Source organism: Ambystoma mexicanum, chromosome 2q (genome assembly GCF_040938575.1).
Source record: "Ambystoma mexicanum isolate Mex_15411 chromosome 2q, UKY_AmexF1_1, whole genome shotgun sequence".
NCBI classification, from domain to species: domain Eukaryota; kingdom Metazoa; phylum Chordata; class Amphibia; order Caudata; family Ambystomatidae; genus Ambystoma; species Ambystoma mexicanum.
The window spans coordinates 1035460766-1035484679 of NC_090924.1; the positions used below are offsets into that span (position 1 = coordinate 1035460766).

Below are 23914 nucleotides of genomic sequence, written 5' to 3' on the forward strand. Positions count from 1 at the left end.
AAAATGATTGTCTTTTCAAGCAGATGTAAAAATTCTAAGTTTATATTGTCAATCAACTACTCTTAGATGGAGGAGGTTTAGAACTTGACATATCTGGGGTGCAATATTCCCAATAAAAATAAACTACCAATAATTAAAAATAGTTCTTAGGCATAAGTGTTGCACATTTTTACCACAAATAAGGATAATCTTATTCAAACACTTCACTTTTACACTTTTGCTTTTAATTGACTTTGTGAAACTAAAGGTCGTCCCCGAGCATTACATATGGCCTGGAAATTTTGGGCAATATCAACATTTCTTGGTTGAACATCCTAGAAAGTTGGTTATGGAGATCTATTCTAAATCTACCCCCTTCTAGCTCAATCGCCCTAATCAGACTTAAATTCAATTTGCTATCATGAAGATTCACAGTAATAAGTAATAGACTAGTTCTATATGGAAAGATCCTGATGGGAAAGTCTCATTGACCATGTTCCAGATGTTAAATAAAACGTTGCTGGGAAGGGAAGATGTGACCGTAATACAATTAATTAAGAAGTGTGACAAACTACTAACAGTATTCAATCTACAGATTTCAGTGTTAACTGACCATCCTTTCAATTTGATTAAAAAGTTAAAGGCGTTTGATCATTTAAAAAAACAGGACGCGCTTGACACTTTAAAGTTGTGTGCATTGTTTAAGTATGCTCTCCCGACTTTGCAATTTCCTATGACTTATATTTAAAAAAGCTCCTCTGCGTCAGCAAGATCGTGGCGTTTAAGATTTAGGTTTAATGTCTTGCATGTATTGGAGGACATAGGTCCGAGATTAAATTTGTAAATGTCGGAGAGAAACTGTAGATTTTGTAAGTTGAATTTTGTAGAAACATTGTACCAACTGATCACAGTATGTCTTAGGCTGGTACCAAAGAGACAACTATTTCTTCACTCTCCTAATATAGTCTGTCTGGATGCATTATGGGCCAGAATTATGGTGATCAGACAATTGGGACTATCACTTGCACTAATAGACTTCATAATGTATATTTTTAATATTTTAAATAGTGATGGAGAGAAAGATCAATCAAAGGTTTTCTCTGTATAAAGCACTGTGCCACTTTGTGGACTTTATTGAGATTTAACTCCTCTTCGTATTAATTTGAGAATGAAATTAAGGTGGTCAATTACATTTTATTGACTTTCATTTAGGATTGATTTTAATGTGATGGGTTGTGACTATTGCACCACTTAAAGCACAGTCTCCTTTTCAGAATCCTTTAATGCAGCTCACCAGAATTTGCCATTACTTCCACAATGCTGCTGGTGGAAAACTGTCATCACTATCCCAACCCTAGGAAGAATCTAGGCTAGGGAGACCATCTTGTCCTTGTTCAGCAGCCTTAGATCCAGGATGGGATCTAGGGCCCTCTCTTTCTTAGAAATCAGAAAGTACAGAGAAAACCAGCCCCTACATCATTTGGAGTGGGGCACCAGTTCTATGGCACCCTTACCCAGAAGCTTATGAATCTCCTCCAATAGGAGAGGTTCTGGAGCCAGACAAGGACTGGCTTGGGATGGTATGGAGGGCATTGCAGAAAAGAGAGGCAATAACCCTGAGTCACAACTTGTAAGGTCCAAGTGTCGGACGTGATATACTACCACTCCTCGCTTCACAGGAATATTCCCACACTGAAGTAGAATGAGCCAAGTCCCCTTCACAGGGGCTTTGCACATGGGGCTGCAGAAGAGGCTGTTTCAGTAACAATACCACCTCACTGGGCACCATGACCTCTACCCTGGTGGAGGGGATGGCATAGCTGTTGCTTGCCCAAAGGCACCTGCCCCTGCCACAGATGACATAGCAGGTGGAGGGCTGAAGGAGGCCCAGGGTCTCAACTACCCTCATAATGATATTTTGGAAGGAGGTGTGGGGCTATCTGGTAGTCGGTGTCAGAAAGCTGTGCATCTCAGGCTAGGTATCTAGGCGGCTAGCCTTCCCTAGGTTAGAGGCTAGCTTCAACAGATTCCCTCTCTGTGTGTAGAATATCTCTGGGAAATCGTGCACTGCTCTGGTGTCCAGTGATTACAGCCCAAAAGGGATGGGTTTACCATCCTCATCAAAGACATCCATCATCTTGGACATAAACTTGCCCAACAGGAGTGGAGCATAGTTTAGAGGTGCTCCAGCACCAACAACGCTGAACAACGCCAACGGCACGAAGGAGAGGGGAGCCGGTGCGTGGGGCTCAGCACCCGCAGATGGATATGCTCAGTGCCAGGACAGCTGAAAGTCCTTGTGAGTCAGACTGGTCCCATAGACGTCTGTGGAACGGTCCCTGCCGCCTTGTCAAAGGATGGTGCTGATGGTGCCAATGGTACCAGGGTCTTGGTGATGACATCTTGCATTCTGAAACATCAAGTGTCCCATTCCTCCAGAGTGGAGAATTGGGTGAGGAATGGTACCAGAGGTCTCGTTTCCTCCGAGGAGTCCCTGGAATGATGGCTCCTCTTCTTCAAAGATGACAAAGAATGATGCTTCAAAGACCCACTCTGGGATTGTGACCTCTTGGGGTTCTTCTTTTTCTTCTTATCCTTCCGGGCCAGGGTATCAGTCTTCCCAACTCTGTGACAACAGAACAAATGCTTTGCAGCACACACATGCAAGGACTTAGAGTGCATGGATTTGCGCGATCCGCAGTCATACAGATAGTGTTCTGCCCCCAGGCTGTAAAGACCGATCCTGTGGGGATTGGAAATAGACATGTGTCTCCCACACTCCATACAGGAATTGAAGCCCCATCCTTAGAATTCAGAAAGAAATGGTGTTCCTGAAGCGTACTGAGTACGCAGAAAAAAGGAACTGAGTTCATGGGCGCGGCACTACATATACACTAGCTTCGACATCATGTCTGAGCCATGGCTCTATCTTGCCGGCTGTAAACTATATGTCTTTGAGGCCTTAATAGCACAGCTTGGTAGCTATAGGTATGAGCCCATCCTGGGCAGAGAGATCAAACACCAGTCATAGTGCTCTAACGAGCTTAGAGTCATTGCCTATGACACATCTGTCTGAAGTGCAGTAAGAGCTACATGCTTGCTCCACTTCTGTTAACACTAGGGGCCTCATTACGACCCTGGCGGTAGGGGGTTAACGGCACCGATAGAGCTGCCGGCGCCGTTAACTCCCTACCGCCTCATTACGAGGTCTGCTCGCGGGACCCGCTAAGGACGCCTGGTTTTACCAGACGTTCATAGCGGGTCCCGCGAGCGGTCCAGCATGCTAACAACGGGGCCGTCATTAACGGGCCCGTTGTTAGCATGCTACCCATTCCCATTGAGCCCTATTGGGGCTCAAATGGGAATGGGGATGTACCGGGTCCGGGTTCCCTGAATGGGGAAATACTGGGCTATCCAAGGTCGGAATGACCCGGTATTTCCCCATTCAGGGAACCCGTACCCGGTACCCGGTATGGAGGTAGCCATGCCGCTATGAGCGGCATGGCTACCTCCATACTTGTAATGAGGCCCTAGGACGTGAACTGTTCAGAAATACATTTGATTGAATTGTTAAAGGAAAAAAAACAAGTCTGCAAAACTGTAAATAACTTTGAGTGTGACTGAGAGCAAACTCATCAAGCCCAGCAGAGGACATTAGTTCTTTTATGGACACACTGTATCATCTTCCCACTCTGATAGACTTCATCATTGTCCCACTCTGAGATCCTCTCACCACTCAAATAAGAACTGAATGGTTAATGTGTGGGATAGGGATTCTGCTGGTCTGTAGCATTGCCTCGCCCATCAGCCTGTTTATCAGGAGAAAGTGCAAACTCCTGACGACTTGATCTGAGGATTTCCAACTACTATTAAATTTCCATGCTGCCTACTGCTGCTTGATATCACTTATCAGAGCAGCCTCCAGGGGAATAATGCATATAAAGAACACGTTTGCATGGGTCCAGAGGCGGCACCTTCATCTGGAGATTTTTCACCACCTCAAATCCTCTTCAGTAAGGGCGCTCATTACACTGATCAGAGACCAAGAGGCCAAGGCAATGTCTATGAACAGTCATGCAATGGTAAAATTAGCTCATGAAAAGTGTGAAGGAAACTTTTCTCTGGAGGCCCTTTTTTTTCTAAGGACAACCAGGAACACTCACAGCCTAGGACTTGATCCCAGACCGCTCAAATAAAGAATATTCACACCTGGGGCGGGGGGGGAGGGGTGCAGCCAATCAGGTTCTGTGGATCGGGGGATGAAACCCGTTGAAGGAATGAAAATACTTTTATTTTAGCACCCCGGGTTACCACTTTGGTAGCACGGGGTGGTAATAGCCTTAACGCCCCCCTGTTCCAAGGGCTGAAATGGGAAGTAACTGCCCGGCGTCGATAACGAGCGTGGACTGCCGGGCTGTTACCCCCTTTCCAGTCCTTGGGAAGGGGGGGTTAACGATATAGTAAATCGCTATCAAAATGTTTGAAATTGTTCTCACTGCCATGCACATTGATGGACTATTACAGTAAACCTTTGTTTTGGGAGCCGGTACTATTTGTATTTCTACCTTTTATTGGTCCTTATGTTATTGATCTTTTAAATGTTTTGCAACGTTGCCACCTGCCTAATTAGGGTAGCGTGTTCAGACACGCTACTTAAAAGGAGGTCCAAAGGTAGACCGTCTTTGGCTCACCTCTATTTCTAAATCGCGTTATCATGGCATTGTTGGAGGTCAGTTAATTGATTGACGGATTTTGTATATTTATTTAACAAGCCTACATCCGAGGGTCCGGGGTAGGGTATACCTTTAACCACTCTTCCCCTCCTTCTGCAGCACACCCCACAAGAGGGGAGGGGGGCTAAACAGTAGATACACTATTTCAATTTCAAATTCTGTGAGGAGAGCTGTGAGGCCCTAGATGTACGACATGTGGGAGGTATGACATGTAAATATTCCAGAGGTATATACAGCACAGGAAGTTAAGATACTAAATTGGAGGTGTGTCCCTAGGTTAGATAACACAGCATTCAAATCTGTGATGAAAGGGTGGTGGACCTCCACATTCTGCTATCAAAGAACCTCCAATATGAGGGGAGGGATGGAATTTGCCATCCAGCATCCAGATGTGATCCCTTGCCATCTGTTCAGCTCTGATGTTTGATGGGATATGTGTATCCCGATTCCCCTCAGCCCATCACAAATGCAACAGATGAAAGTGCCATTGAACAACCCCCTAGAACATCCACCACCAGCACCACAGCAGCATGTGCAACTCGGATCTTCTTTGCAGAAACCACTACAGCCACGTCCACAAATGTCCACAATGCACAAAGAGATACAAGTGGTAAAGCTAAGTCACGACCAATAGTTACTCTAGCACACAGGTGCAGCTGCTGCAATTCCCACAGCGATGACTGTGCCCCCTACAAGTACCAGACAAACTGCAGCCAATAATGTGTTACATTGCTTATCGTCTACTGAGGGGCTGGAGGGTCCCTTAGCCCTGTCAGCAAGCATACTGCACTTACTGGGAAAAGATGACACATGTGAGTACTTGCTGCACATCAGTGGTTTAAGTGCTAATCCTCCACTCTCCACTTCTTGGGAGGATAGCTCAGGGGCAATGTGCTCGCCTTGGAAGCAAAACAACACGGAGCACCACCAGTTCGACCCCTGGGTCCGCGCTTAGAAACCTCTGGGTATTAAGCGCATTATAAATAACCTATCATATCATATCATTTGGGGTGTTGCCATGTCCCCTTAATATGTCTATTGTGTTGCAATGTGTGTAGACGACTCGTTGATGCCTGGCAGGGAAGTATCTCTATCTTGTCTAGTGCCGGGATATGTCATGCAGCATCCTGCACTCTGTCAGTTGCTTCCCACTTCTCCCTTTGGTGCTGTTGCTGCTGCCGAGACTCCATGCATTTGATAGCAGTTTTTTTTAACAATAACTTGCCATAATTCCACCACCAATATTTAAATACTGATAGTATTAGTGCTCTAATTTCTGGGCCTGCGTAGAATTGGTGGCATTTCAGGTGTACTCACATTATATACAATCTTTATATGACTGCTACAGCCAACTCTGTATATGACTTGTTTTTACGTTCATATATTCATTATAAACATGAACAGTGTTTTTCAGTCTGGACATTGTGGAGTCCAGAGTCAGTCTCAAATTTGCATTGAGTATTTATATAACTGCCACACTTTTGCACTTGTATGATTATTCTGCAACAAGGATGTCTAGAGAGAGAGTTTATATGGTTCTAAAGAAAACACAGATGTGTTAACTATTGTATTAAACAATGGTAACCTTTTCTTTCAATACTCGCCGGCCTAACAAGATCAAATATCCTTGCACTGGTGAGATATTGTACCCAGGAAAGATGGCTCCCTTTCCTGGCAGTGATTTTAAATTAACTGAAATCTTGGATGTACTGTGAGAGATGGAAGGGAAGTCTCCTTCATTGGATCTTTCATGGGTTCCGAGATGCTGAATGCTCGCGTCCAAAGGCAGGGCATCAGAGGTATATAAGCAAAGCAGCTTTACACCTAATGGAGCCGCTTCATGGAGTAACTACGTGTTTCCGCAACACCACAGTCCCCAAAATATGAACATGTTGGAGTTGCATGTTTTACAATATGTACATGTTGATTCTGTTATCAATGCTAAAGATTACTGATCGACAGTTGTTGAGCCACTGGGACTGGAAGTGTGGTTACAGGCATACAGCTCTGGCCATGTGCCCTGGAGCAGCACCATCTGTGCAACAGGTGGCTTGTCTCTAAACACCTGGCAGTGTCATTGATTTGATTTGATATTAATGATTTATATTGCACAGCCAGGCAGAATAGATTGCATCTGGGTGCAGAATGCGTCATCCGGTGAGCGCTATAAAGGAGAGAGGAAGAGAAACAGAGTTACTTAGAAAGGTGAGTTTTGAGACCCTTTTGAGAAAAGGTTAACGAGGCAAAGACGATTAATGAAGTGCTGTAGATAATAAATAAGCTCAGAACCAGAAAACCGTTTTTAAAAAGCATAACAGACATGGGCATGTACATCACATGATGGAAAATCAAAGCTTAAACACGGACTGTCTGCTTGTGCAGGAGGCTAAAATGTGAATATTTCATGTAGTAAAGTAGAGCTAGAAGATTACACTTGGTACTGCTTCATTTCTTCCCTAGTTACTTTAAATTGTGTGTTGCCAGTGCAGTAGTTATTTGTATTCGCCATGTACATTGAGGGTGTTTGCTTGCACATCTTTCCTAAGCACTAGCATTGCAGACACACTTGTAAATGAAAGGCTAGAAAGACACACCATTATTAAGTGGTTTGGCTGTCGCTCTGCCACTGCTGGTTGTCTGCCTTGGCATTTTTGCCTGCTAGCCTCCATTTGTGCCCTCGCTTGTTCCTGGGTTTCTGTTCATGCGGCAGTGTCATGAAGCTGGGTGGGTGTGAGCGTAGGGCTGCTTATGTGTACCCCTCGATGCTGGCATTCAGTGAACATGGAGTTTCAAGGAGGCTCTCCAGACCCGTGGGCAGATTCTTTTAGGACTACGTTTTCCCTGATGCTACCATTAAAATAAACATTTTGGATCAGACTGGTACAAAAGAGGGTGATGCCCACATCCACTTGCTCCACCTCAAGTGTCTTTCATTTGCTGTGTTTCCTGGCGATCTCCTGATTTCCAGGAATCCTAAATCTGTTTTTTCTTGACACGTATTGGTGCTGCCTTTGCCTGTGGTTCTTTAGTGGTTTTCCTTTCCGCAATTGCTGTTGTCCTCCAGTTTCACACTTGAACTGCTCCTTGCAACCTTTTATGGAATGTGTTTGGGTGCTCTTCTGTTCTGCATGCTTGCATTAGTGAATTGCTATTGGCACACTTGCGTGAGCAGTTTGCACTCTTTGCACTATGTTGGCTGGTGGATTCTTAGCAACCCTGAATCAGCAGGTGGTTGGTGCCCTCAGTTGTTCACCTTTTCGATTATCCCCAGGCGCGTTTCCTTTTCCCAATAACTACAATCCGCCTTTATTCTTATCGTCGTTGGTGTGGGATGTCCACTCCATCGTTAGTTGAGTGGGTGCTGAGAGCTGTGTCCATGAGGGCGTGTGAGTCTGGAAGTAACTTGCCTGAAAAGTAAAGGACAATGTTCACGTTTTAGTCAAGTGCTGCAACATTTTTCTCTGTTGGCTTTGTGGACTGAGGTTGAAAGAGTTCAGAAATGTGTGCAATCAAGTCTAGGAGACCCTATGTTAACATGCTCTGCAATTGTGTTGCTATATTGTGATCGGTCAACTATGGGTTCTTTTTTTAGGCCAGAGAAGGCCGGACCACTATTGTGGTGGCCCATCGCCTATCTACAATCAGAAATGCTGACGTTATAGCTGCTTTTGAGGATGGCGCCATCAGAGAGCAGGGAACCCACGATGAGCTGATGGCAAAGCAGGGGATCTACTTCAAGCTTGTTTCCATGCAGGTGAATAATCTATATCCTTTATAATTGAGACAAGCTGTGATGAAACTATGGCGTCATGTACTAGCACTGTCCAACATTTGAATGTTGTTTGCTTTATTATTCCCATTTTCGGGTGTTCATGTAATAAGAGAAGGAAGGAACAAATAGTCTAGCTTGCACTTTTGATTTGAGATAAAAGTGGTCCATTTGGTTTGGGCAATATCCTTTCTGCTTTTTAGCATTGCTGGGAGTCAGAGAAGTTTCTTTCCCTACAAACCAATTAAAATACCACATTTGGCATGTACCTATTGAAAAACGAAACATAAACTGTTCAGAGCATACACAATAGTACATAAGGTCCGTCTAGGGCCAGAGCGCCTGCAGGCATTTTAGAGGCGCCCTTGAGTCAATCACCTGCTCTGTGATGCAGATAACCCGATTGCTTCTGGCATCTTGTACAAGACCGAGCTGCCGGATAAGAGGGTTGGAGGGATGGATGCCTGTAAGTGATTCTTAGACCCCTTTGCCCTTTACATTGGTCCTCCCCCTCCACTATGCATGATATACCTTTAGCAGATTGTCTCACCATTTAGCCGTCCCACTTGTTTAACTTGATACCTCCCGCCCCCTAACGTTGCATCCCCCGCTATACTGCACCGGGATGAAGGTTTACTGAAAAGTTCAACCAATGATTACCTTTTTAGAACTGAATCTGGGGAAATAGTAAAATCAAAAGCAGAACTACACATATGTCTGACCCTCCATTGTAGGGCCAGTCAACTCGAAATGCACTTTGAGCTTTAAGTTGTGTAACCCTAAAAGTATCAGTCAGCAATGCTGTTTTCTTGAATTTGTTTTAATAACGTTGTTCCCAGACCTGCGAAAGTAGTTAAAACAAAAGCAGGAGTACAACCTTAAATGACCCTGCATTTTATGGTCAGGCGATTGTGAAGTCTGGAATTGGATTTCTGTCCTGAGTATGGGAGTCTTGGGACCAGGAACACAGGTCAGTCAGGACCTATAGCAAATAGGGGTTAGCAGGTTCCTGGTAGCTGAGCCTTATGGATTGGAGCAATCAGTGGAACACAAAGATGCCACTTATATAGATACTTCCTAAAAATGTGTAGCTAAGGGACAATGGAAGAAGTGCCATCTTCATTCCTGAGTGCGGGATAAACGTAGTACATGAGAGCGTGTGTCCCTGCCAATTTTTTCTGTGGGTAGTGTCTACCTTGAGTGGCATTGCAGTGACTCATCTAGGGTATGTGAAATGGTGGGAGTTGTAAGACCTCTGTACCGCGCAATTGTTCTAAACATGATGAGAGCAGCAGTGAGCAGAGGGGGAGCAATCCTTGTATTAGAGAAGTCAGGGGGAATTTCCAGGGATTTGATTGCAGTTCCCCCAAGATAACAAGTCTCTCCATGTCCTGATGAAGGACCCCCCTACGAATAGTTGGGATTGTCTAGGATAGCCGGGTCCCTTCGTAGAGGCCAGAAACATAATGTGTCGACCCCCAGTCTGACTCACTAATTATGTATGTCAGTCTCTCGCCAATTTTGCAGTGTATTTTCCACTACACATTATATTTTTTCTGTACACATCAATATTTTGAAATGATCAATACATCTGCACAAAAATTCAGAAGGGATTTTTGTCCCTGTTGTTTTGAAGAGACCTTGTACTCGGAAACAAAAAACAGGAAAAAACCTTGCTTAATAAAAATCATTGTCATTGGTGTATAGCCAAAGTATTGCATGCGGATGAGTACCAAGGTGGCATGTTCATTAGAACCTAGATGGTATTAAGACAATTGGTTTCTATCTGTGGTAATTGAGTCACAACCATGCACTAACCCCACGTCACGATAAGGTGTTTTTAAAAATGTGGACGGGATGTTAAATTATTTTTGGGAAAAGTGACAGTATTCCGCGTTTGTTGTAGAGTCACATATCATTTTCTATGTATGAACTGTTTTAACTATGAATTATAGAATATTGAACTGTTTTTAACATATCTCTGACAAACGTGCATAGGATATCTTGGGCTTATCTGGTATTTGTGTGGGTGATGAAGTTCTGTTTGCTGTGAAGGTGAGATGGGGATTTGAGTTGGGTGAATTTGTATACAATGGAAGCCCTTTCAAAGCCTTTTTGAAAGACGCTCGGCATCCACCTCTACTCCAGCTTATCTCTAAAAAAACAAGTGAGTGCCATCGCCTCCTCAACAGCCTACACTAATAAGCTAATCAATGCCTGTAAGTCCTACCTATCCCCTACCAGTTGCTTGACATTAGCTACAGCCCTAGCTCTATCCAAAATAGATTACTGCAACACACTCTTCTTAGGCACCTCTGAAACGTACCTCAATAGACTCTAGGTCTTACAAAATAAATCCTTAAGATCCACCCTAAACATCTCAAAATCCAACCACATCTCCAGCCACAGATAAAACTCTAACTGGCTCCCAGTGCGTGACAGAATCTCATTCCTCATCTTGGCAATCACCTACAAATGTGACTCACACACCACTCCAAAATACCTCTCAGACAGGTCCTCCCTACATCACGCCACCCGCTCTACCAGATCATCCCACACTCACCGTCTCACAGTCCCCAGATTCAGCCTCAAAACCCCAGGAGGAGCAAGCTTCCCTGTTCAAGCGGCCAACCTCTGGGACTCACTACCCCCTTCCATCAGACTAGAACCATCCTTCAATGCCTTCAAAACCAGCGTCAAACTCTGGCTTACTGATAAACCCACCAATCAATGAGCATAAATGATGCTGCATCACAGTGATCCTGCATCACAGCCCATTGTCTGTGTATATTTGTACTTATCTTGAAGGTCCGACCAATATATAAACTGCAAATGTAAATATGTAAACTGTAACCTAAGTCGACCTTCCGCCACTACTGTACTTATCTTATCCTCTATGTAGCTATTTATGTACCTATGTTTTCTGCCTGTAACATGCTAAGTTTTCTAGCGCCCAGTTACCTCAGGGTTAAGTGCGCGATACAAATAATAAACAAATACAAATACAAAATACAAAAAAGCAATCCATTGAGGTATTGGTGACCGGTGGTACCCTGAGAGAGCTGGGGTGATGTCTGAGTGTTTTGGTAGGTGTAGAATGAGTCTTGCCACTGCATTGTGCATGGCTTGCAAGGGCATGAGTGTGTTTTGGGGGTGTCCAGAGAAGACAGTGTTTCCTCAGTCCAGCTTGGAGAGAACTAGTGGCTGCACTCTGGTATGGAAGGTGTCAGGGGTAGTATGTGGCTTTTCCTGCATAGGCGGTGTTACAAAATCCTGTCTACTATTTTCTTATTAAATACAAGGTCTGACCTCAGAACTTGCTTATAATAAGACAATGATATCACTACTCACTTCAGATAATACAAGTTATTGCAGGTGAGTGGTGTTGCCATGGTATACTCTGCAAGACAGATGGGATGCCGGCTATCTTGCAGAGTCGGCTACGTCATCAATAATCGGGCACAGCTCCACAGAACTCCAAAGACGGCATCACTGAGGCTGCCTTCGTTCAAACGACAGAAAACCTGCGAACTAAGAAAGCCAATAAATAGGCCTAAATGTAGATGGTATGGCCTTTTTTGTCCTAAGGGTGTTTTGCAAAAATAAATGTCTTCAGCATTTATCCAGACATAACTCTTGTCTTTTCCACTGCTTGTTTATCAGATGGTGCGTTAGTCGAATTTATGCTCAGGCATATTGCTCATCAAATAGAAAAGTGGTGCAAGAGAAACAATAAATTCAAGGATAAAAGGTGACCCTGTGGGTCTTCTAAGATACATCGTCCCCAAGTGAGAGATTCAGACCCACTCTCAGGGCCTGAGATCTTAGTGTCAAGCAATCTGGAAGCCAGTGCAGATTGTGCCCTATCCTCCAGGTACTGCGGCCTGTCCATCCTGCAGGACCTATTAGTCTACAGTATTAAAGGCTTTTAGGCAGGTTCAAAATGTCTAGCATTGTCTTGGTCGTGCTATGTACTATTTGTAAGATTTCATCCCAAGTGAAGGCCGGTGCTATCTCAGATCATTGGCCTGGCTGAAGTTCTGATTGTCCTTCAGCGGTAGAATGTTTGAAATGAATTCAAGATTTATTTTGTTTTTAATGTCTCTTATTTCGGCATGAATTATAACGTGATACTTTGCATCAGCATAAGTAATCATCAAAAAGAGAAAATCCCCACTGGAAGTTGAGTCAGTTTCGGGGTGTTGTGGTGGTGGTGGTACTAGAAATATTCCTTTTTTTGACACCTTTACCTGCTAACATAAAGTTACCCCATTTTTGTTTCAGACAGCGGTGGCACGCCCTGACAAAGAAAATGCAGCAGAAATTGACATGGATATTGAAAACAGTCCAACAGCAATGGGTCCTAAAGCTTCCGAGCTGTTTCTGGTGAGAAGGAAATCTTCTCGAAGAAGCATCAAAAAGACTAAAGATGACGAAATCGAAGTAGAAATTGTTCAGCCAGTGAGTATCCAAATGTCATTTTTCTTTATTACCGATAACCTGCTTTGGCCATCTGCAGTTTTTTACACAAATCTTTTAAGTGCAATCCTGAGGGCTTTATTTAAACGTTAAGACTTAGCAGTCAAGCACTAGGCACTGGTAAGTGAAATCCAGTAGGGGTAGTTGAGCATTTTATACAATACCATCAGTCAGTTCTTATTGGACTAAGAGAATCCTCAATGAAGTGGCTTTTAAATACCAAATGTTACTAAAATATATCATCATATTAAGGGCCCGATTCATAGAAAAGTGTGCATAGACACAGCAAAGTTTGCACAGTGAGAGGACTTTGCATGACCCCGCGCGCATGAGGCACCTGTGCGCGATGTGCATATTCATGGAATCTTTCCAGCAAAGTAACCCTATGCACAAGTTGCTGCTGGAATGCCCCCAACACGCCCCCCCAACAAACAAATGTAGCCACTAACAGCTACCTATACGCAGTCCTCAGGCTAAAACTCATGCACCCTAATAATCCTGCATGGGGTCCCCCGCAACCAAGCCAACACCCCGGTGACACTGTGTAGGGTCCCCCATAACTGTTCACAACACCCTGACAATATGCACACCATGTTCCGTAACTCGAGTAATTTCAGTCGATCTGCGTGCGAACCCTCACAAACCACGCCTGCTCTCTGCTACTCTGCATACGCGCACCCCTTTCTGCGATCGGCACTCCATAAGCGTGTACACACCCCCAAATTCCTGATCGGACCCTACATTTGCGCAGTGATTCCTATGCAATTCGGGCTTTACACCTGCTTTCACGTGGCCCATTGATCTACGGCTTTCCATGCTGAATCCACCAATGTGATGTTGGCCGATCAGTTCCATGAATACGCTTGGTTGTGTGCAGTTGTGGGTGTGCAATCTCCTTGCGGCAGGTCATCCCTTGGCACGGCCACATGTTCCCATGTTCTACCTCATTGTGCATGTTCCGCCCCCTATTTTGGACTCTGCGTAGGCCCAGACCTCACTCCGCGAGGAGTCTTCCGAAAGGCTCTGGCCTGCTCGCAGAGGCGTGCCAGGCCTACGCGAAGTCCACACAAGTCCCAGATTTTGTTTTTTGTGGGTAGCAGCAGTGCTCTGCCCACCGAAGTCTGCAGTTTCTCTCTTTTCAGAGAGGATCTGGAGATCAGCAAAACCTCATTTCCCTTATCTATACACCCTGCTCTTTTGTCAACTTATTTATTAATTATTCTGGTTCTAATTGATTTTTGTTGAGTGTTTACCAAGCGAAGGAACACGATCAGATATATGCGATTGGTGGGTGGTTGCACTACTCCAATGTTGAAGTGAAAGCCATGCTGCTGTTTTTTTATTATTGCACTAGCTGGATGTTCACCATCTTATCATACTAAGGTCTCACCTCGTTTATTTATAGGAAATAATTTGAAAACATGCAAAAACCTTTAAAAAAAACAGACCATCATTACTGAAGACAATTTCTTGTTGGAGTGGGACAGTATCTTTTGCTGGAGGGAATAGGGCAGCAGAAGGCATTTAAAGAAAACAGTCACTTTTTGCTGGGTCTGGCAGTAGCACAGAGCCCCCCCCACTCATGTGACCTAGGTGATAGCAGAGTTAGGGTTACTTGCATTGTCTGCCATTAAAACTGGAACCTTCCGGAGGAAGGAGTGGCCTCACAGTCACCAACATTGCATTGGGAGGGGTCCTACATACACCCCCCTCTTCACTAAGGGACAACATTTCTCTGCCTTTGTGGAATATTAGGAAGACATGATAGTTCAAGGAGGGAAAGTCTTAGTACTGACTTGCACTCTGTTATGTTCCACGTTTGACATGTATCTGTTATTCATAATTCTGAACGGATGAATACATTTACTTTCCTGGGCATTTTTAGAACCATGAATTCTTTGTTAGATAGCCAGTATGCAATTGCTCATTCGCATTCCATCGACACATCCACTGACTAGTTGATATATTAACACATTCTTTGTCTACATTTAAATCCACAATGTTTTCAGTCTACCTAATACTCTTTTATGAGTGACGAGGCCAAACATATTCATACATTAGGTCCTAGGACTTAAAAGTAGCATAGATTAGAAAAACTGCATAGAAATTTCTCCTGAAACTGCAAAATGTTTTTACCGCTAGCTTTTGTGTGTTCTGAACATGCATTGTCCATTCGTATACAAGGTACACATCTTTCAATGCTCAGCAGGCAGGGCCTTTCGAAATGGAAAGGAAATGGAATCATGTTCGTAAAACAATATAAACAAAATACTAATCTCACTATTAGCAATCCATGCAAAAGAGACACTAGTAACAAAAAGCCCTTATAAACAAAAAACCTAACTCTTATAAAAAAATAAATCACAAATGTTAATGCAATATACCTGTTAAATGTTCATTTATACCATCCAGAAAAAGTCTCTGAAGATATAAAGAGTTAGGTAATTTAATGACCTCCCCTAGGATGTCTGTTAGACCCTTGGAAGAATAGCTGTGCCACCCTGTGGGCATGACCATACATTTTACATTACAATTTTATATTAAAATTCCTCACATCCATTTTGTGTTATTTAATCATCTGAGGGGTTTTCCCAATGCATATTTTGCTGCACAGGCATTTAATGATGTAGATGACCTAGTTTGTTGTACATGTTGCAAAACGTTAATTGATTTGTGATCCTGAATGTGGATGTTGAACCAAATCCCCTAAAATAACAGTTCTGAAGCAGCTGCACACCAAACAATGGTATGTTTCTTTCTTGATAATAGCCAGTCAAATATGTTAATTGCGGAATTAAATATTCCATAAAACACTGCAGTTCATAGAACATTTTATACATTTGATTAAAACGAAGAAAAAGAGCTGGAATAAAAAAGAACGTCCCATAAAATCAGACACAGTGACACAGAAGTACAGTACGAAAAAATTAGAGACCAACATGAAGCAATTAAAAATTGTTATAATGCAAAATGATTGTTTCTTATTTTAAAAGCCTGTCTAAGATATGATAGTAATGCCGAAGCAACGAGAGTGACTTAGCTGTAATAGGTAACATAAGGCCGGACTCAACTATAGGACCAATACAATTATTATTTTTCTGACATGATGGTATACTGGGCAGAACGAAATAAAATGCAACAGATTTTCGATTGCTTCAGAACACAGTGGGCAGCCAGCTGTCCTGGCCATACTGCAGTTATGGCTCTAAGTGGTATGCCTTATCACTCCACATAAGATAGGCCTGGATTGTATCTGCGTGTCTACGATTAAAATGTGTTTAAATCTCTCTAGGCTCTATTCTATCTTTGAAAAAAGAAAGTGAGAGTGATTTAGGATCTGTGTACGTTGCCTTCTCCAGGATACAAGATGGAGTCAAAAGTGCCTGTGCATTGATGTTTAATAAAACATTTCGAATGTATTGAAGCTAGGGTATTCTAAGGGCACCATTCTTGAATAAAATCTCTTTGATTATAAGATGGATTAGTGTTGTCATAAAATGCGACCAAATTTGCAGCCAGTGTAACGCTGGTTCTAGGAAGCTGGCTGATGATCAATCAAGCAAGCCAAGCCAGGCAGGTTGCATCTTCCTTGAGCACACTGTGCTTCGGCTCAAAATGCATTCTGTGCAAAAAAAAATAGAGCACCCCAGATCAATTGCTTATGTCTCACTTTTATCAGACACCATCATCACCAGCTTCCAAGGACCAAGGAAGATTAAGGAAGAGGCTATTGCAATAGTTTAGCCTGGAGAGGACCAGAGCACAGGTAACATTGAGTCTCTGGGGAAAGGTGAGGAAAGGTAGAGTTCCTTTGTGAAGGAAGAGCTGAAAATGGTATTTCTTGACAGTGTCCTGAATATGAGGGATGAAGGAAAGGGAGGAGTTGAAGATGACTCTGAGATCTTGGCTTCAGATGAGGGGGCAGCCCATGGAGGAAGGCCAGAGTGAAGGGAAGGAGTAGGGTGCAGGGGACCCAATTAGGGAGAATCTCTGTTTTGCTGGCATTGAGGCAGAGGTCGTTGGCAGTGCATCAGGCCTGGATGGCAGAGAGGCAGCCGGGGATGAAGAAGGGTGCAAGGGTGTTGGTAGGAAGTTTGAAGAAGAGTTGTGTGTCATCAGCGTAGCACTGGAAGTTGGAGGAAATGAGGCGTGCCAGCAGAGAAAGGTAAATGTTAAAGAGCCAGGGCGAAACAGTGGGCCCTGTGGGATGCCACAGGTGGAGGAGGAAGTAGGGGAGGAGAAAGAGCCCAGAATGGTTTTAGAGGAACGGTCAGTTAGGAAGGAGGTAAGCCAGTCCAGTGCCTGCTCCAAGATACCAAGGGGAGCCTTTTTATGAGGATGGAATGTTCACTGTATCAAATGCAGAAGAGAGATCAAGGAGGATGAGGACAGCATGGGAGTTGAAACCCAGGTATGCAAGCAGTTCTTCACAGGTGTTCAGGAGAGCAGTTTCCGTGCCTCTGGATGCTCGGAATCCAGACTGGTGGTCGTGTAGACCTCCAACAAGTTCGGTATGAGAGTTGAGTTGCGGGAGGGCCAATTTCTCAAGCAGTTTCCCCAGGAAAGGGGTGATGGAAATGGGGCGGTAGTTGGCTGGGCAGGATGAGTCAGCAGAAGGTTTTTTAAGGAGGGGGAAGTACAAGGGAGTGCTTGAGGGAGGATGGAAAAGAACCAGTAGCAAAGGAGTGGTTGCAGAGATCAGCAAGAGCAGGGGCGAGAGAGGAGATGTTGATGGTTCTGGAAGAGCATGGGGCAACCTGTTTGGAAGAGACCTTCATGGAGTTGACAACTCTGGTGACTTCTTCAGGGGGTGACAGGATTGAAGGAGGGGAAGGAGGAAGGAGGAGGTGAGTGGTAGGAGGGGACAGAAGGGGGAAGGTTGGGTTGGATAGGAAGAGTGTGTGGCAATGGTGTTCAGTATGTGCTGGGTTTTTTAAATGAAGTGTGAGGCGAGGGCTTTGCATAGTGTCTGGGAGGGTGTAGGGTCAGAAGATACTGCGGATGGGTAAGCAAGTTCCCTGCAGATTTTGAAGAGTTCACTCGTGCCTGAATGTGGACTCTTTTTTTTGCATTGATGGAGAGGCTGTAGTGTCTCTGGATCAGGCTGCAGGCCAGTTTGTCAGAGGGTGAGCCTGAGGTGTGCCACCTCCGTTCAGCAGCCCTACACTTACGTTTTTGGTCTGCAAGTTCAGAGTCATACCAGGTGTTACGCATGGAGGCAGGTTTCAGGCGGATCCTCATGACTGGGGCAAGGATGTCAAGGGTGTTGGTAATGGACAGATAGAGGATGCTGAGGGCAGAATCAGTGGTAGAGTCTCGGTTGGGTGGGCAAGGGGTAATGAAGGTGGTAGAGAAGGCAGCAGCTGACACTCGTTTCATCGGACAGATGTTCGTGAACCTGGATGCAGAGCTTTATGAGGAGTTGTCACAGGGCCATAATGACCCAGATGGGAGGTGAGGAGGAAGTGGTCAGACCAGGATAGGGGGGTGACCAGGGGAGAAGAGAGAGGGAGATTGGAGTGGAATGAAGGCACCTAGCATGTGCCCAACAGAATGCGTAGGGCCAGAGGGAAGAATGGGGAGGGAAAAGGAGGAGCAAAGGTCAGTGAAGAGGGTGGTTGCTGTGCAAGTGGAGTCTAGTTGGAAGTTGAAGTCACCTAGTAGTAGCATGTTGGAGGTGGTAGAGAGTAGGGAGGAACAGAGGTCCGCCTACTCAGAGAGAAACAGAGAGGAAGTGCCTGGGGGCCAGTAGATGGTAGCAATGGTCCAGGTGGTGGAAGGAGAGATGACCAATTTGCATACTAGCTTTTCAAAGGATGAGTAGGGCTGAGTGGGTAGGATAGGGGAAGGAATCCACTCTGTAAAGATTAGCACAACCCCTCCGCCAGCACAGTGGAGTCGAGGCTTTGAGGTAATCTTAAAGCCGTCAGGTAGGAGTGAGTCAAAGGAAGTCACTGAGCTGTCATTGAACCAATTTTCAGTGAGTGCAAGTATGTCCGGTTCAGTGTCTTCAAGAAGCAAACAGATGTCATAGAATGTTTGGTGGCTGAGCGTGCGTTGAGGGTTGCCTCGTGGAGACGATCGCTGCCTTTGAAGGTTTTTTGAAGAGGATTGAAGGGACGTGGGGCTTCCACCTGAACCGGTGGGGCAGAGGGGATAGAAGGGGGAGACGCAGGAGAAGGAAGAAAATTGACAAGATATGGCAGGATTCGGTCAAAGAGAAGGAGGTTGGCCTGAGGGCTTTGAACCAGGACTGTGCCCTTGTGATAGACATTGATGCAGCAGCGAGATGAGAAGAAGCCCGTAAGGAGGACTTCCAACTTGGGGCCGCCATTAATGGAAGTGGAAGAGTAAGGAGGGAGGATGGCAGTGAGGTGAGAGGTCCATAGGTCAGGAGCTGGGACATCCTCTTGGATGTAAGTGAATATTTCTCTTGCGGAAGCACTGACATAGGTGGCTGCAATTGGGAGGCCAGGGTTTGTAGCAAAGATGTCCTTTATATGTTTTTTCTGTCCAGAGTTTGTGAAAGAGGGAGGATAGGTGATGGTGCAACAATTGTAATAGATAGGGGAGATGGAGAGTGCCATCTTGGAGCTAGAAGAGGTAGTGAGAGGTGGAGAGAAAGCGAGAGGGGGTGGGGGTGTGTATGCTGCAGTGGACAGTTCTGAACCTGATACACAGATGGCCCATTGGGTGTTAAGAGTACAAAATACAAAACAATGCAGGACAAAGGCACACCTAAATTCAATCTTTTTAAACTGACAGACAAATGCAATGCAGTATGAAGGCACACCCAAATTCAATCTTTTTCAACAAACATATAAATGCAATGCTGTACTAAGTTCAATGTTTTGTAAACTAACAGACAAATGCAATGCAGGAGGAAGGCACACCTAAGTGCAATCTTTTTAAACTAACAGACAAATGCAATGCAGGACGAAGGCACACCTAAATTAAATCTTTTAAAACTAATAGACAAATGCAATGCAGGATGTAGACACACCTAAATTCAATCTGTTTAAACTAACAGACCAATGTAATGGAGGATGACAGAAGGAATTGCAACACAGCAGTACAGAGATGGGGACAATGGGAATATCGAGCAGGGAGTGAAAGCAGAGTGAGGTTTCACCGTAGTACAGGGCAGGGGACATCTGCAAAGTGAGTGACTGGGGAGGCAGAGGGAGTGAGTCAAGTAAAGACGAGGAGGCCACCACGCCACAGTCTGTAATCATGTGATGGCAAGAGGGGTGGGGTATTCAACATGATGGAGCATCTTAGGTAGTAGTTGTAGGAGAGTAGGGGCCTGGAAGCCTGATCAGGCACTGACAGGAAATGACACAGATAGGAAAGGGCAGAGAATCGTAGATGACGAGGGTAGGGGAACAGCAGACAAGAGAGAGAACAGAAGCGGGGCGGTAAACCTGTCAACACATTCTCATGAAAGGCAGCACACAGTGTGCACACAGTCAAATCGTTTTTAACATCAGCAAGACAATTAGGATGTGCACACAATCAAAACGGTTTTTAACAGCAGCAAGACAATCGGGATGTGCACCCAGTGAGACGGTTTTTACCAACAGCAAGACAATCGGGATGTGCACACAGTCAAAACGGTTTTCTTGTGGGCAGGAGTACAACAGTACAGGGCACTTGGAAGTTTGAGGTGGAAGTCCAAGAAGGAGGTGGGTGTGAGGTTTATTGATTTGAAACTGGCCGAGAAGAAGAAGGGGCATTCAGTAAATAGGTTAAAGGAAGTAATCAGGAGAGGCACAGTGTCCAGAGGATGATGCAGGGAACATGAGGAAAGTCAACACTTACGTGAAAGCTGACGGTGTGCTCACATAGCGCCTGGATATGGTCACCGGCGACCCGGTGTAAGGTGAAGGTGGCAGGAATAGAGCAGTCCCCAGAACCCTGCCAGGACTGGACAGGATCAGACAGGGCCTAGAATAAAGGCCTTTGATGATTTGGCTGGCTCCCACCTCCCGGCACTGCCGATTGGATAAAATAGGCTGGAGGCAGCCTATTGGAGGGGAGCAGGCTCAATGGTGTGGCCATCTTGGAAATGGCCAAATGTGCACATGGCAGTGCACGAAAATAAGCAAAAAGCCACTGAAAACATGTGGTATGCCACAATCAGCATTTTTAAAAGCAGAGTTTCAATTATTTTTGGTTTTGGTGTAATTTCACAGAAGCAAGCAGATTTCACACGTGACCAAAATGCTGCAGATATGAAATGATTATTATCTTCCAGGTCAACAAAGGCAAGAAGCAAGCGCCCGGCGGTTATCGCGCCCAGGATTAGGGCTTAACTGCATGCGGATGCAAAGATTTGAAGAGGCAGTGGGGACTGCAGGCAGCAGGAGGATCCTCTTCGATGCTGTTGTGCAAACACTAACTCATCAGCGCCTTCTATCCACTACACTGGCAAACCTACGAATCACTAAACGTAACTTTACTTTTACTTTACTTTAATCAATTTATATCGTGCTGCCATGAGCCCTGAGGCATGAGGGCACAGACAAAGACGAACAGGTGCAAGACACAAAAATGGACGGTAACGCTCATTCAAGTCCTCACATATCCGCGCAATGAAACCTTCCACCAGAACTATATCCAAAACACGATGTCCACGGCCCAAGGTTCTCAACCTACTTTTCTCCTTCTTGGCCGGCGCCTGTCCTCTTTCATAAACTTCCTCCCTTCTCCTTCCACTCCTTCCTCTCCACCACCACCAATGGAAGCACCACATCCCTGTAGCCCCCCCCTCGGAAAATCTTCAAAGGTGGTAACCAGCTTCACTTAGCTACACTGAATGCTCGCTCTGCTGTCAAACATTCGTCTGACATCTGTCTCCTTCTCGAGATGTCCTCGCTTTTACAGAGACGTGGTTCAATGCCAGCTCTGTCACTGCTCTTGACACTCTCCTTCCTGAGAGCTATAAAATCCTCTCCAAACCCACACCCACCATGCCTGGAGGTGGAGTGGCCCTAATCATCCCTGAGTGGGCCCCTTCCTCCATCATACCTACTCAATTCTACTCCTCTTTTGAATGCCTCGCCTGTAAGCTTTGGGTCTTACCTACTCTATCTCTCACCCTTGCTCTCTCTTCCCTTCTGAATGAGCCAACCTCGCCTCCTGCCTCTCAACCTCTTCTTCCCAACTCTTCCTCCTTGGTGACTTCAACATCGACCTTCACTCCCTTGAATCATCCACCTCTCAGTTCCGTGTCCTATGTGACTTCCTCTCTCTCTCTCTCTCTCTCTCTCTGTATTCTCCCTTCCGGCCAACCCACTCTGCCAGTCACACCCTGGATGCCCTAATTTCCGGCAACATCCCTGTCTTAACACCCCCCTCTCTTGGTCTGACCACTCTCTCCTCTCCTCCCGCCTGAGACCCCTTGGTCTTCTATCCGAGCCACCCCAGCGCTGCCAGCCTCCTGAGCCGTCATCCGACCTATGAAGCGAGTGTCAGTCACTGCTTTCACCTCCACCTTCACCCCCCCACCCCTACCTCTGACTCTCCCTCTGACTCTGTACTTGCTAACCTGCACCTCTCCATCTCTAACACCCTTGGCCCCGTCATGAAGATCTGCCTAAAACCTGCCTCCAAAAACAACAACTGGTATGACTCCGACCTCTGAAACTCAAGTGCAGAGTTGCTGAACGGAAGTGGCAGACCTTGGGCTTACTCTCTGACGAACTGGCCTGCCGCCTGCTCCAAATGCAATATCGCTTCTCTATCCACTCCAAGAAGCAGGCCCACATCCAAGCCTGCATCTCCAGAGCCACTAATAACACGGCCAAACTCTTCAAAATCTGAAAGGAACTAGCCAATCCACCTCTCTCCTCCCTTCCCAGGCTCTCTGCACCGTTTCAGCCTCCCATTTTAAATAAAAAACTCAGGACATCTTGTCCTTACTCTCCTCCTCCCCCATCTCCACGCCTACCCCCATGGCTCCTCTCCTTCTACCCCCATCACTCTCCTCCCTCCTCCCCATAGCACCGAATGTGTTCTCTAAAGTGGTCCGCTCTATGAAGGCCTCCTCCAGAACTATTAAGGACAACATCTCCTCTCTTGCCCCTGCTCTTGCTGACTTATGTAACCACTCCTTTGCCACTGCTTCTTTCCCTCCACCCCTCAAGCACTCCCTTGTGTACCCTCTCTTAAAAAAGCCGACTGCTGACTACTCCTGCCCAGCTAACTTTCACCCTATTTGTACTACTTCTTTCCTGGGTAAACTCTTGGAGAAGCTGGTCCTACCCAACTGACCCTCCACACTGCCCTTGTTGGTTGCCTTCATGACCATCAATCTGGATTCCATGCATCCAGAGGCATGGAAACTGCTCTCCTGAACACCAGTGAAATCATGCTTGCAAATCTCGCTGTTCTCATTCTCCTAAATATCACCTCTGCTTTTGACATGGTCAACCATTCCATCCTCGTAAAACAACTCTGTGACACCCTCAGCATCACTGAACGTGCACTGGATTGGCTGACCTCTTTTCTCACAAAGCGCCCCTCCCAGTTGCAATTGGTCCCTTTTTCATCCACCGCCTCGCTCTCTACCTGTGGTGTCCCCCAGGGCTCTAGCCTATCGCCTTAGCTTTTCAACATCTATCTTGCCCCTTTTGTGCACCTGAATTCCACCTTCTATACTCATTTCCAGTGTTGTGCCGATGACACACAACTTTCCTTCAAACTTCCCTCTACGACCTCCTCTTCCTCCTCTCTCATCCCTGACTGTATGTCTGCCATTCAGGCATAGTGTGCAGCTAACGATCTCTGCCTTAATGCCAGTAAGATGGAGATCCTTCTGACTGGGATACCTGCGCCCTCTTTTACTCCTACCCTCTGGCCACCCTTCTTGGGGCCTCTACCCCCACCATATTGTAAGGCCAAAAACCTTGGGGTCATCTTCGATTCCGCTCTCTCATTCATCCCTCACATC

The 23914-nt window shown here is 45.4% G+C and overlaps 1 protein-coding gene across 3 annotated transcripts in view; it reads left to right on the forward strand.

The window, feature by feature from the left end:
- ABCB1 (ATP binding cassette subfamily B member 1) overlaps positions 1–23914 on the forward strand; it is a 777038-nt gene that overhangs the window by 504607 nt on the left and 248517 nt on the right. For all 3 annotated transcript variants that reach the window (XM_069648389.1, XM_069648388.1, XM_069648387.1), the window contains exons 15-16: positions 8305–8466; positions 12766–12942. In XM_069648389.1, coding sequence (XP_069504490.1) covers positions 8305–8466; positions 12766–12942 — 339 coding nt within the window. The remainder of the gene's footprint in view (positions 1–8304; positions 8467–12765; positions 12943–23914) is intronic.